Consider the following 14,923-nt stretch of genomic DNA (forward strand, 5'->3'; position numbering starts at 1 on the left):
GCACCTAGCTCAGGAACTATACCACTAAGTCTTCCTCCTAGGGCTGCCTTATACCCTCTGTATTTGGATGTCCTCATCTTCCAAGACTCATGTAACCTATTGTTCCCTTGAATCTCTCTACCTTTCAAGAGAATCCACTTTGCATATATGGTCTCAATGCTAGTGACAGAAATGGCTTCAAGCATGCACTCTTAAGCACTACAGCTAGTGCGTCCATGAATTACACTACAGCATTCAAAGCTGATAGACATCTTCAACATCAAAACTATTAACAAATTTTCTTGTAGAAATATCATTACACATGGCTTCTAAGTTTCACACTACTATTTTTTATAACACTAGTTTTCAGGTGTGTGATCCTGTCCTTCATTAACTGTGGTTCAATAATTTTATGGTCTGGTCATTAAATCTGAATTAACCAAAATTTATTATAAAATTCTCCTAAGAAAATGTGTTTAAGTTCCAAAGAACCAAATTAAAAAAATATGAGCATATTTTCTCATTAATCAAGGATAAATGACAGCCTTTATTTAGTCTATTCTACAAACAATTCTTTTATTTATAAAAGAATATTTTTAAAAGTTCATATTTTAGGCAGCAGTCTCCTACAGGACTTTCCTTAGGAAATAGAAGCATTCTAACTACATAAAATAATAGCAAGAAAAAAAGATTTCAGGCCCTGGCTGGTGGTTCAGTGGATAGAATATCAGCCTAGCATATGGACATCCTGGATTCGATTCCTGGTCAGGGAACACAGGAGAAGTGACCATCTGTTTGCTTCTCTCCCCTGTTCTCCCTCTTCCTCACCTGCAACCAGTTGCTCAATTGATTCGAGCAGGGCCCCAGGCACTGAGGATAGCTTGGATGGGCTGAGCAAGTCAGCCTCAGGTACTAAAAAGAGCTTGGTACTTGAGCATCGGCCCCAGGTGGGGGTGCCAGGTGGATCCGGGCTAGGGTGCATGTGGGAGTCTATCTCACTAACTCCCTTCCACTCACTTAAAAAAAAAAAGATTTCAGAGGATAGTAATCAAAAGGTTTCCATACTTCAATTTTTGTCTTTAGGAAGAACACATGAGCAAAAAAGAACAAACACACTTTCCTATTGGTTGTGTATCTGTGTATATATTGGGATTTTGCACCAAATATTCTAAACAGTCAATTTATATCTGTTTCTAGTTAATTCAAAAAAATGTGCTGAACTAACAGAATTAATCAAACCCTCAGCAGTAGTTTCTGATAGGCAACGGTACAATAGCCAGCATTTTCTCACAGGTGAATATAAGTAATATACAAATTATTAGACTTCTTACAATTCTTTTGTATGCCAAAATAGGCAATTATAAAAATAGGCTAATCATTTTCAATAACAATGACTATATCTGAGTGTATCAATGTTAAAAGATTCTTGAGGAACGAAGAAATAAAAAGAATCACTGAACAATTTAAAATTTAAAAATTCCAATTTAGTCAAATATATAATAAAAATAATTTATTCTGAAGAGATAATTAAAATGTGCTTTTTATGGTGAAACTATTAACTGATATTTTAAAATAAAAGTTTATTAAAAATTATTAAGTCTAAATAAAAACTTCTTTGCTAAATATTTTGTCTTTTGTGTAATTACATATGTAAAATAATTTTACAAACTACAAATGACATGTAAAATTAAGGCAATATGATTTTTATCAACTACTATAACATATGCAGCTATTAGCATTGGATTAAAACTCAAGTTTAATTTTTGTAATGATTTAAATAATTTTCAAAATGTTAAGAATGAATGTTTTTATTCTCTGAAATGAAATTAAAGAAATAAGATCTGAGATCACTAAAACCAAACATATATAAAAATGTCCAGGCCTTGGCTGGTTGGCTCAGTGGTAGAGTATTGACCCAGCCTATGAATATCCCAGGCTTGATTCCCAGTCAGGGCACACAGGAGTAGTGACTATCTGCTTCTCTCCCCTCCCCAGGAGCTGAGGATGGCTCTGAGGAGCCTCTGCCTCAGGTGCTAAAAATAGCTTGGTCCCATGGCCCCAGATGGGCAGAGCATCAGCCTAGACGAGGGTTGCTGGGTGGATCCCAGTTGGGGTATATGTAGGAGTATGTCTGTCTCTCCTCCTCTCACTTGGAAAAGAGGGGGGGTGGGGAAACATCCCAAGTACCTACACTCTTCTTAGATTGTTAAATATTTGGAAGAACAGCCCTGGCCGGTTAGGTCAGTGATAGAGCGTTCGTCCAGCATGTGGATGTCCCAGGTTCAATTCCTGATCAGGGCACACAGGAGAGGGGAACTTTTGCTTCTCCACTCCTCCCTCTTCTCTCTTTCTCCCCTCGCCCCCACAGCAATGGCTCCATTAGCTTGAGCGAGTTGGCCTTGGGTGCTGAGGATAGCTCTGTGGCTTCTATCTCAGGCACCTAAAGAAAAAAGGCTCTGGTTGCAGTGAAGCAGTGGCCCCAGATGGGTAGAGTGCATCGCCTGCTAGTGGGCTTGCCAGGTGGATCCTGATCAAGACACATGTGGGAGTCTGTCTCTGCCTCCCTCCTCTTACCACACACACACACACAAATTTAGAAAAACGTATTTAAATTGATGGAATCTTCCCATGATTCTATAATTACATTTGCTTTCTAGTATGCTTTCTGGTTATATTTAAATAGTATATGGACATAACCTTTTATCAAGACTCATTTCAAACTTAGCACTACAAAGTTAGTTCTCAATATTCTTCAATATCATGATAAAAATTTTAATTGCAGAAAGCAATTACCAAGGGATTAAAAAGATGGAAGTGAGAGAGAAAAGTGAAGCACATAAACATTATAGTTTTAGTACAGAAACACTATGCCACAGCTGGTAACTAGCCATGAGAATGAAGAGAATTAATTGAACGACAGAATAGGTCTGGCTACTTGAACATACCTAGTTCTAGTTTCTGACAAGAGGGAATCTCTTCTGTTACCGTAATGAAGTAGCTGTGCAATCCCTTGAAGGCCAGCAGCAAAGTGGCACAAAGTGTATAATGAAAATGATAGGCATGGTGTAGGAAGGAGTCTGCAATAATGAAGCTGCAACCCTAAACAAAGAATATATTTGGGATACAGAATGTTAGTAACCCAAAATCTAAAAATCAAACACTTGAAACTTAGGGAAATAAAACATAACCTTAAATATTTACTAGTTACAGTTATTCTAAAACATAAGAATTCAATAATATTTTAGGAAGTTGTTCTTGTTAATACATGTAATTTAAACATATGAAATGCAACTTTAATATTCAGTTGCAGTGGATTTTTAAAACAAACTGATTATAATTTTTAAAAATCTGAGGTTCAAATTACATTTGGACTGGGGGACAGGCACTTTGCTTTCATAGTATAATTCACTTCTCCTTTTACAGGAGCCCTGGCTAGCTATACTTGTACTACTGCAAGTTGGGTCTCAACTCTGGCCTGTAAATTGTTCTTTATAGGTGCTCACAGAATGATTCTACCAGTTCCATCAAGAAGTGAGATGTGCCAGTGACAAGTTTAAAAAGGCACTGTCAAATATCTCTATCCATTAAATTTGGTAAAACCTTGAAGTATCCAATTAGGTTTTCAAAATAAACAACTGGAACCAATCAATTTGTTAAGATGGTATTTAATTAGGTTTATAAATTGTTGAACTCAAAACATTAATAAAAGAAATGTGGCCCTGGCCGGTTGGCTCAGCGGTAGAGCGTTGGCCTAGCGTGCGGGGGACCCGGGTTCGATTCCCGGCCAGGGCACACAGGAGAAGCGCCCATTTGCTTCTCCATACCCCCCCTCCTTCCTCTCTATCTCTCTCTTCCCCTCCCGCAGCCAAGGCTCCATTGGAGCAGGGATGGCCCGGGCGCTGGGGATGGCTCCTTGGCCTTTGCCCCAGGCGCTGGAGTGGCTCTGGTCACGGCAGAGCGACGCCCCAGAGGGGCAGAGCATCGCCCCCTGATGGGCAGAGCCTCGCCCCTGGTGGGCGTGCCGGGTGGATCCCGGCCAGGCGCATGCGGGAGTCTGTCTGACTGTCTCTCCCTGTTTCCAGCTTCAGAAAAGAAAAGAAGAAAAAAAATAAAAAAATAAAAAAATAAAAGAAATGTCACATTCACAGATAAAACATTAAAGAAACATTTCATTTGAAATAAGAGGGAAGAAAGTATTTAAAAACATAGGAGCTCTTACGTCTGGTGATAACTGTTTTGTGTAGTTAATACCAAAGACCACACTTTCAAGAGTAGGAATCACAGAATCTCTGTTTTGTGCTGGTGCATTTCTATTTAACCAAGTAGTCTTCACAGGGCGAGGAAAGCTGGAGGAATAAGTATTACATTATTATCATCATGACAGTCTATTTGAATGTTAGGTTAAATGTCTATAAAAGAAAGCCTTATAGCAATAAAACAAAGAGCAAGGGTTTTGCAAGGTTATAACTTCTAACGTATTCCAAAGAAATTTTTCCTTTAATAATCTGAATTACTATGAAAAGACACAATGAATATACATATAAAAAAAACCTAAGACTAGATGCTTGAGATTACTTCTTTATGGTTGGGCTTCAGAGATACTCAAAGGATCCTATAAAGATAAAACAAGGGTGGGATGAGGAGCAGCTAAATAACAAATGAGGGTCAAGCTTTAATTTGGAAATACTGATCTGTCAGAACTGGCTAACAACTTTATAATGTTAACAAAATCAAATATGGATGCTACTTACAGAAGTAAAGAGCTCCCACATTAATACAAAGAAAGAAAAATTACTGTATTTCTTTGTTACCTCTATTTCTCAAAAAAGGAGATTTTTTTCCTCTATGCAGATATTCTTTTTAAGTGCTTCAAGGCACCATCTCAACCACATATTAGAAACATTACATTTACTATATCACAAATTCTATACTTAGTATAATAAATCTATTCTGTTTGAAAGTTTAAGAAAACATACAAGGCCCTGGCCAGTTGGCACAGTGGTATAGTGTCGGCCTGGCATGTGGATGTCCCGGGTTCGACTCCCGGTCAGGGCACACAGGAGAAGTGACTATCTGCTTCTCCACCCCTCCCCTTCTTTTTCTCTCCTCCCCTCCTGTAGTCATGGCTTGATTGGTTCAAGCGCATCAGCCAGGGCACTGAGGATGGTTCTGTGGAGCCTCTGCTTCAGGTGCTAAAAATAGCTCAGTTGTGAGCATGGCCTCAGATGGGTAGAGCGCTGGCCCCAGATGTGGTTGCTGGGTAGATCCCTGTTGGGGCACATGCAGGTGTCTCTCTCTTTCTCTCTTTTTTTTCTTCTCTCTCTCTCCCCTCCTCTCACTTGAAAAAGAAAAAAACAAATGAAAAATACTGAGATAAAGTACTAAGGTACTAATTTTGACCAAAGCATTTGGACTGTTTGGCAAAAGGGAAAAGACAGGAAAGTAAATAAATTTTGCCATAAGCAGAGAGAAGCCTTCATCTGCAAAATCAAAATCCCCAGCAAAAGAAGGGAGTCGCAAGTCAATGGTAAATTCCACTTGCTATGATGTGATTTTTCAAAACTGAGTCATAAAGGTTGTATTTAAAAGAATTCAAATATAATAGATTATGTAAAAAACAAGTAAAGAAAAAAATCTTAACTTTACATAATTGGTATAATGTCCATAGTTGGGATGGTCATCAAAATTGTTTTAAAGAAAAAGATAATATTGTAAATTAAATTTGTTTTCATTTTGTTTAAAGGATAAAAAAATCCACCTAGTAAAACTGCAGGAAAAACCTGTCAAAGCATAAATAATGAGGAATGTTACCCTTAACATGACCCCTGTACCAGCACGCCACCAGCAAAAAGCTTTCCCTCACCCCTTCCTTGCTTTCCTTCTCCAAACCTCTCATTGACAGGCAAAGAAAGGCAGGGAAAAATGTTGCTTCTTTCAGGGCAAAATTCTAGCAGCAAGAGAGGGGATATCAAAGGCCCATGGCAGCTAGGTAAAGAACAGAACCTCAGATGGTGCAGGCAACTCATTTTCTTTTCCAGTCACTAACCAGAGCCAACAATCAATCCTCTTGGCTTCTGATTCTGAGCCAAAAATGTCTTCTCCTTCCAGCAAACAGTCTCTAGGAGATGAGCTGTCCCTTTCTCCTACTAGTCTGTGGCAAAAACTGCTGCATTACAAGAGGAAGCACATATTTAACTCACTAGAATTAGTGATATAAATATCACTACTCAATTTATCCAGGGCCTTAGAAAGCAACATTAAATATCTGAGCGAACCTCTATAAACTGTACATTTTTCAGAAGAGAAATTAAGCCCAGGCTATAAAGAAAAAGCAATGATCAATTTAGTTTAGAGATTCTTATTGAAATTACAAAAATAAGAGATTCAGAAAACTACAGGAATGTTTTTATAAATAAATATACTTTTAGCATTAAAACCTAATATGTAATTCATATAAAAGTAATATTACATACTACTTATTTGAAAGTTATATTTTAAAAAACTGACTTGTCAGAGAAGTTTCAGTTATCATGTTATTACATACTAATTTATTCAATCAATAACTAAATTTTTTTTTAAATACATTTATGGTAAAATAACATATAATAGGAACATTTTCTTATAGAAGTTAGAGCAACCAATAACATGCTCTCAAAGGCCTAAGAGGTAAGACAAAATGACAAAACAACTAGTTATTACTAGAGAACTAAATCTTACAAGAGAATAAGGAAGGCAAAACAAGTCACCAGGCAGACTTCTTCCTGGCCCTGTGCTCTAATAGTGATCATGGGACATCACACATGGGAAAAGGTTCTCACTTAACATTCTTTAAGCCAATGTAAAGATATGCCACAGGATATGCCACTTGTGGATGATGTTAAATTGTACACTTGTGTAATTGTACACTTGTAAATTCTGAGGCTAATTCTATAAAATTACCTGCCTGGTTTTCTGATAGTTTAACATCATAACCTTTAAGTATCCTCCCTAATACCAGTTGTTGGAATCAGATTTCTGTCAGAAATTATAAAGTAGACAGTTCAAAAATCAAATCAGTTTGGAGTCTTTTCATGTAAGTTACTGATTTTAAAAGTGCCCACATATTGCCCATACCATAAAGATGATATTTTATTGTAACCACTAGAGCTTGTAATGCTTATATTAACCCTTTGAATAGTACAAACGTTCATGTACATCCTCGTGCCTCCTGACCATCCAGAGTACACATTTTAAACATGTGTAAGGCAACATTAAAAAAAGGCAAATGTATGTTCTTCTTGTTTCCATAAATTGGTTATTAAACAACTATGATTTTAATAAAACTGTAACTGGAACTAATTTCATTTTTTTTAAAATAAACTCACTCCCGGGGGTCAGTGAGCATGAAAAAAACTCACTACTTGAAGGGTTAACAAAAGAAAATCCAGCCTGACCAGGCGGTGGCGCAGTGGATAGAGCGTCGAAATGTGACACAGAGGACCCAGGTTCGAAACCCCAAGGTCACGGGCTTGAGCGCGGGCTCATCCAGCTGGAGGTTGGGCTCACCAGCTTGAGCATGGGGTCGCTGGCTCAAGCGTGGGATCACAGACATGACCCGTGGTTGCTGGCTTGAAGCCCAAGGGCTCACTTGCTCTGTTGTAGCCTCCCGGTAAAGGCATATATGAGAAAGCAATCAATGAACAGCTATGGTGCCACAATGAAGAACTGATGATTCTCATCTCTCCTCTTCCTATCTGTCTGTCCCTATCTGTCCCTCTCTCTGTCTCTGTCACAAAAAAAAAAAAAAAAAAAAGAAAATCAATCTCCCCAAGGAAGTGGACAGAAAATATAATTTTCTCAATGAATTTACTATGATCAAGAATTTTAGCACTTTTAAGCTAAAATGATATTAAGTAATGTAAAATGGTTTACTTAATATCTATAAAATTGCTTAATGACTGAAAGCAAAATAGCATAGATTTAAGAAGTTAAAATTAGTCCATACAGAGAAGAAACAAACAAAAAAGCTAAGAACAAATTAATATACTTTTCTAGAGGATGAGTAATTACAGGATAGCACTGCATAAAAACACAGATTCAGAATAACAATGTGGTATGGTTACTTCCAGACTGCATTATTTTCTTTGCCAGTTTATTTGAGAATGATTGCTCCACACTTCTGTAATAAAAATGTTACCTAGTTACTATGCTCTTAAATATTGCTAATTTAATATTTTGGTATAAAATAAAAGTATCTATTAAACAACTATAATTTTAGAAATCCTTTACTATTTCAGTTACTTTTATTGAAGTATATTATTTTCCTTATAAAAATAACATTAATAAAAACCAGGGTATTAGTTAAATTTACCTTATTAGTGGCTGGTGTAGTGCAACCAAAGATGCATGGACTGTAACAGACACAACAGAAAGGTGGAAATAATCAAACATAACATTAACATGATGATGAAGGCCTCTATGGAGGTTAAAGTGCAGCTTCAATGTTCGGCTACTTATTAGTTGCAAGGCATTCAGATCATCAGCCCTATAAAAAGCAACATATTTGCAAGTAAGTACAGAATATTTTGTAAAGGCCAATACTTTGAAAAGCAGTTTAAACTATTCAAACATTCAGTCATTTAATTACTTTAAAAAAACTGACGAGAATAATTTTTAAAGCACCACATCTGTATTAGCAATATAAAATCTAATAGTAAGATCCTACCTATAGATTTCTGTCAGCCCATGATATGAATTGTGTTTTCACTAATGTCCTATAAAACGAGTCCTTTTTGATCCTTTAAAAGTTAATCTCATCTTATACTAAAATTTTTCCATAGGAATACTGTTTTTTTTGTAAGACTGCAGTATAAATAAGTAAAATCTGATTAAATCCTAAAAATGTTTAAAATTATTTTTATTAAATGGGTCCTAAAAATAAGCTAACTAATGGTAAATATTTTATTACATAATAAATATTTAGTCTGTCCTTAGATTCACACATACAAAATATTTGAAACAATTCCATGAAAATTATATTCAAAATATATATACATATATATACTTTAACCCATACATATACATACACTATAACCATCCACAGCTAATAAACTACTTACTCATTTCACCTTACTCCATCCATGTAAAGAATTGTGATTTGGTTTAAAAAAGAATCCTTTAACCCCTTGAGTAGTATGAACATTCATGTACGTCCTCATTCAAAGGGTTAACAAAAAACTCACTACTCAAAGGGTTAAGGAATTATTTGTAATAATCAAGTATTATAGAGGACCAGTAGCTACCACATAAAAAATTCTTATTCCTTTATGATAGCAAAGAGGACATCTCAAAGAAACCTTTCAGTAATATGACTGCTTAGTCATCCAACATGTGGTATTAATTTAGATACAATTTTCAAGAAATAGTTCTGTAAGTATATTTGAAATAAAAAGTAACCTTCAAAATTTGTTAAATAGATTTCTTATTCTTGTCTTAAATAAATACAAGCACAGTCAGTTCCTAAAATCTATGACTGTAAAGAGGTGGACAAAAGTAGCTTTACAGTTGTGAATATGCAAAACACAGTTATTCTTGAATTATTATTTCTGAATTATTGTATTATTTTCTATACAAACAACTGTAAATCTACTTTTGTCCACCCCTATATGTCCAGCTGTGTGGGTGAGTTCATGGAGCCAGTCCTAAAGTTTCCTTAAGGAGAAACCGAAACAACTAAGTGTAAGAGTCATCAGTTTTCATAACTCTCTGAGTATCAATCAAAAAAGTCCCACCTGAAGAGACATCACTTATACCACAAAAAATGTTATCCAGTAATAAAATGAAGAGAATGCAGTTATAATATATTTGAATGCCTCATGGCAGTGCTATTATATTAATAAAGCAATTTCTAAACCCTAGAAATTGTTTCCTATTTCTTCAACTTGTCTGGAGCTTATGGAATTGGCATGGGCACAACAGTAGGCCTAACCATTCTCATGAGACTCTCTCAGAAGATAGAAATCGTTAAGAAAACAAAACAAAACAAGGGGAAAGGCTGAATTCTATGAACTGATGGGGAACCAAATATTAACAGGTAACAGTCATGAATAACTACTAATTTTTAATTGCTTGATTAGCCTACTTACGAATAGTCTCCATCTGTAAAGTGTAGATCCAAGGATAACAGAAAACCCATTTCCTCAAGGGTTTCTTCAATCTGAAGAGACATTATAATATGAGATAGTTTTTAAACATTTACAGAAAGTTAGGAATATGCTTTGAGATGTAAAAAATATTTATCTAAATATATATGAAAAGATGTTTACCTTTTTTTCATCCAACAACATTTTAACTTTGAAGATCATAACATCATTTAAAACAACCTCCTCATTTTTATATAGAATTTGAAATGTTTTACTGCAAATCAGAGAATCATGAACTGAAGCTGGAAAAGCTAATGTCAAACCTAAAACAAAAAAGATATATAATTGACAGATAAAGGGCAAAATGGAATACCAGTAAGTAACAATATTTACTCTAAAACACTGTAAGTTTGATTATATTACACCAATGTCAATATCATTTTATATAGTTTAGAACATTTCTGAAATTTTTCTTCTATAAAAAATAAATAGATAAGTACATTATAACCATTATTAAGCTGTTGTACAACTTATCTTAATCTGAGAAGGTAATAAGGAAATCTCAAAGTAGATGTTGTAAAGTAAAAAATTGATAAATATACCACAAAAAAAAGCAATTTAGTTTCCACACCTTGCCTAGTAAAGACTTTGGTTGGCCTTCATCCTGGTTGCTGGGAAGTCACCTCTAAACCTTAGGAATAACAAATCTGGCTGGCTGCTATCCTTTATTCCTGGAAGGTGATCTCTAAATCCTTGGAATTTCCCAGTGACAGGTGTGTCTATTCAAGGTGGGCCCTGACAACTTATGTTAATGAAGCGACTGAAAGTGGGCCCCAAGACACTTTACACTAAGGAGACTCAGGAACAGCCCTGGCTGGTTGGCTCAGCAGATAAAGACCTGCATGCAGACATTCTGGGTTCGATCCTCGGTCAGGGCACACATGAGAAGCAACCATTTGCATCTCTTCCCCTCCCCCTCCGTCTTCTCTCTTTCTTCTCTTTTTTCTCTCTCTTCCCTTCTTGCAGCCAGTGGCTCAACTGGTTTGAGCATTGGCTCCAGGTGCTGAGGATAGCTCAGCTGGTCTGAGTGTCGGCCTCAGGCTCTGAGGATAGCTCGGTTGATTCAAGCATCGGCCATAGACAGGGCTTGCTGGGTGGATCCTGGTCAGAGTGCACGTCTCTTGCACCTGTCCTCTCACTTAAAAAAAAAAAGGGACTGGACTCAGGAATGGAAGTTGGCCACACCAGTAAGAGCAACCACCTGACTAGAGAGCCGGGGCTTTGAGCCACATGATGTAAATTCAACCTCCAGGGAAGGAAAGGGGCTGGCCGTAAAGCCGTTCAGGCAATGATTTAATCAATTATACTCTGTAATAAAACACAAATAAAAACTGGATAATGAAGCTTGTGTGAGCTTCCCTGGCTGGCAATACTCTATATATTTTATCACATATCAATTTTCTGTGAAAGTAACGCATCCCGACTCCACTAGGAGAAAATAACAGAAGCCTTAGAAATCTGTGATCCTCCCAGACCTTGACCTATGCATTTCTTCTTTAGGCTGGTTCTAATTTTATTCTTTTGCTATATAATAAAACTATAAGATAAGTAGAGTACTTTTCTCAGTTATGTGACTTATTCTAGTGAATTATCAAGCTGGGAGAGATAATAGGGACTCTAGATTTGTAGCCACCTGGTCAGAAGTGAGGATAGTTTGTGGGCCCCTGAAGTTGCACCTGATATCTGAAGTGAGAGCAGTCTCATGGAAAACTGTGTCCTTACCTATCAAGTTTGGTCTGCCCTCCAAATTGTTGGAAAGGTCATTCCAATAGCCCACCTGCTGTCTTATTTCTCTGTCCTACAGAAATAATATGGTGTGAGAAACAAAGAAACTGGAGATGTTTAAGTCAGGTGGGCATCTCTGTGGAGCAAAGCCCAGAGCAGGGTACCAGAGTCCAACAAGAACAGTGGGTGATCTGTTCACGGTAGGTGGTGGCCTGATGTCTGACCCAGTGCCTGGTGAGAAGGGCAGCCTGGAGTGATATGCCAGAACCTAAGCAGGGTGAGGAGGGCAATCTCGCTGGCGGAGTAACTTAGAATGAGGCACTGGGAGACCTGGCAAAATGAGGAAGCAACTGCATAGCAGGACACCTAAAGATGGGGGGTTGGAGCTCAAATTAGGTATGAGAAAAACTTCCATATGGGGGAAGAGGGTGAGTGTGAGCAGTGTCAGCCTATCACACTCTGACGGAGCCTAAGTAAGATGAAGACGGTGTCAACATAGGGAAGTCACCTGACATGAGGTGCTAAACCCCAAAACCATACTCTATAAGGAAGAGGGAATAGTGACAAGGACTGGCACATACAAAGGATCGATTAAATAAGAAAATATATTAAGAATAATATATTGGTTCCTATTGTCTGAGAAAGAATGTATACATATGGAAAGAAGATACAAATATAAAATATAGTATGAATCCTATGGCACTGGACCAGCATTAGAAATACTGAAGTGAACTCACGGTTTTCACCATATATTTATATAAAGAAAGACAGATGTAAATTTGTATATGCATGTGTAAATACATATATGTATACATGCACTCACTAGCACTATCCACTTAACCCTTTGAGTAGTGAGCTTTTTTCATGCTCACTGATCCCCAGTAGTGAGGTTTTTTTCACAAAATGAAAGTAGTTCCAGTTCCAGTTTTATTAACTTAAAATCATGTTTGTTTGATAACCAATTTATGGAAACAAGAACATACATTTGCATATTTTTTAATGTTGCCTTACACACTTTTAAATTAATCAATTGTACTCGGGATGGTCAGGAGGCATGAGGACGTACATGAACGTTTGTACTACTCAAAGGGTTAATGGGCCTGGGAGCAGGACAGCACCAAATATTGATTTTAGATACTATTATCCACTGAAAGGAATCAAGACTTTTGTAGATATGGCTGATTCCAGAGCTGTGGCACCACAGGACAAGAAAAGTCTGGGCCATCTTTTCATACCAGAAAGTAAAGGAAATGCTAAAAGAATGAGGGGACACATCAAAAACACATAAAAAAGCTAGCTTGATGCTACCACCCATAGTCGTATCTGGAATGAACTGAGGATCAAAATAAATTATGATAGCAATGAATTAACATACATTAAATACAGAAATCCATAAGTCCATAATGATATCAGGTGTCCCCAAACTACGGCCCACGGCCGCATGCGGCCCCCTGAGGCCAATTATCTGGCCCCCCCACCGCACTTCCGGAAGGGGCACCTCTTTCATTGGTGGTCAGTGAGAGGAGCACTGTATGTGGCGGCCCTCCAACGGTCTGAAGGACAGTGAACTGGCCCCCTGTATAAAAAGTTTGGGGACCCCTGAAATTAACAAACAAATGAGTTTGATAAAGAATAGGATACTTATTCATTACAAAGAGAAAAGGAGTAACTGCACAGTAAAGCCTGATTTAATCAAATGATCTAAATTAACATAAGAAGTGGGACAGACAAATCATCTGCCAGTGGACAGAATATAATAAGAATACAGCATCACTTCTGAGATACTCCTTCCTGTCAAAGGTATATAACCTGAATCTAATCATGAGGAAATCTCTGGTCAATGCAAACTGAAGAACATTCTACAAATTAATAGGATTACAGTCTCCAAAAATATCACAGGGTCATTAAAGTCAAGGAAAGACTGAGGAACTGTTTCAGAATAAAGGAGACTAAAAAGGCATAACCTAATTACAATCCACGATTCTATACTGTATCATTTTTCTATGAAGAACTTTGCTGGGACAACAAAACTTGAATGGGTTTGAGGATAAGATGGCAATAATGTATCAGTAATTTACTGACTTAAATGATTTTATTTGGGTTATGCAGGATATTCTTGTTTGGAGGAAATATATACTCAAGTATTTGTGAATGATGAAACATCGTTAGCAAATTATCCTTAAATGGTTACTCTTAAATGGTCCAGCAAAAATGATCTTTGTCCCGTACTCTTAATTTTTCAGTAAGTTTGACAGATTTATATACAACATATGTGTGTGTGTGTGTGTGTGTGTGTGTGTGTGTGTGTGTGTATTAGAAGAACAGGTCAGAAATACAAGTGGATATATAAGAGAAGAGCTGAGAACAGAAAGAAATTTTCCCCAATGGAAACTGGATCTTTTTAAAGCACCCAAATAATGTGAAATCTGAAACCACTGCTTCAGAAAGTGAGTTTCACTGCTGCTCTTCTCTGAGGATGCTGCTCCAATGCAGCCCTCTCCCATAGGAGCTGCTGCCTCTTCCACACTTCTACCACCTCTGGGCCTGGGCATCTTTGTTCCTAACTGATGCTTTTCTACTTGCAGATATACCTGGACAAGTTCTCTATTTTCCTGCTCCCCCTTCTAGCAAACTCAATACAAAAGAATCTTTGGTATTTAATGTCTAATTCATCTTCCATTCTCTCTCTGGCCTGTTTTGTGATAACCAGTCTCCAAGATGGTCCCCAACGATTCTCACCTCCTGGTAGTCACATCCTTGTGTAAGTCCTCCCACAAAGTCCCAGGGTTGATCTGTATAAATACAGCAGAATTAAAAGTATGATTCGTGTAAGACAGCAGAAGTAATAGACTGCAGCCTCCAGAGACCTGGAGTCCGAGGCAAGCAGCTAAACAACTTCTGGATTCCAAACCCAAAGAAACTATGAGACAATGTTTCTTGTTTTAAACTGTTTGCATGTAAGCCCTTCCACAACAATAATTAATTGACACTTTTTGTTTTTCATTTTTCCGAAGCTGGAAACGGGGAGGCAGTCAGAC

The 14,923-nt window shown here is 37.2% G+C and overlaps 1 protein-coding gene across 9 annotated transcripts in view; it reads right to left on the minus strand.

Annotated features, from left to right (window-relative positions):
* Positions 1-14,923, minus strand: part of FAM135A (family with sequence similarity 135 member A) — a 109,084-nt gene that overhangs the window by 49,922 nt on the left and 44,239 nt on the right. For 5 of the 9 annotated variants that reach the window (XM_066359084.1, XM_066359085.1, XM_066359089.1 and 2 more), the window contains 6 exons: positions 10,284-10,423; positions 10,104-10,174; positions 8,330-8,503; positions 6,026-6,145; positions 4,199-4,325; positions 2,925-3,078 (listed from right to left, as the gene is read on the minus strand). In XM_066359084.1, the coding sequence (XP_066215181.1) occupies positions 2,925-3,078; positions 4,199-4,325; positions 6,026-6,145; positions 8,330-8,503; positions 10,104-10,174; positions 10,284-10,423 (786 nt within the window). The remainder of the gene's footprint in view (positions 1-2,924; positions 3,079-4,198; positions 4,326-6,025; positions 6,146-8,329; positions 8,504-10,103; positions 10,175-10,283; positions 10,424-14,923) is intronic. The other 4 variants (XM_066359091.1, XM_066359088.1, XM_066359090.1 and 1 more) reach the window with 1 other exon arrangement.

Source organism: Saccopteryx leptura, chromosome 1, assembly GCF_036850995.1.
Source record: "Saccopteryx leptura isolate mSacLep1 chromosome 1, mSacLep1_pri_phased_curated, whole genome shotgun sequence".
NCBI lineage: Eukaryota > Metazoa > Chordata > Mammalia > Chiroptera > Emballonuridae > Saccopteryx > Saccopteryx leptura.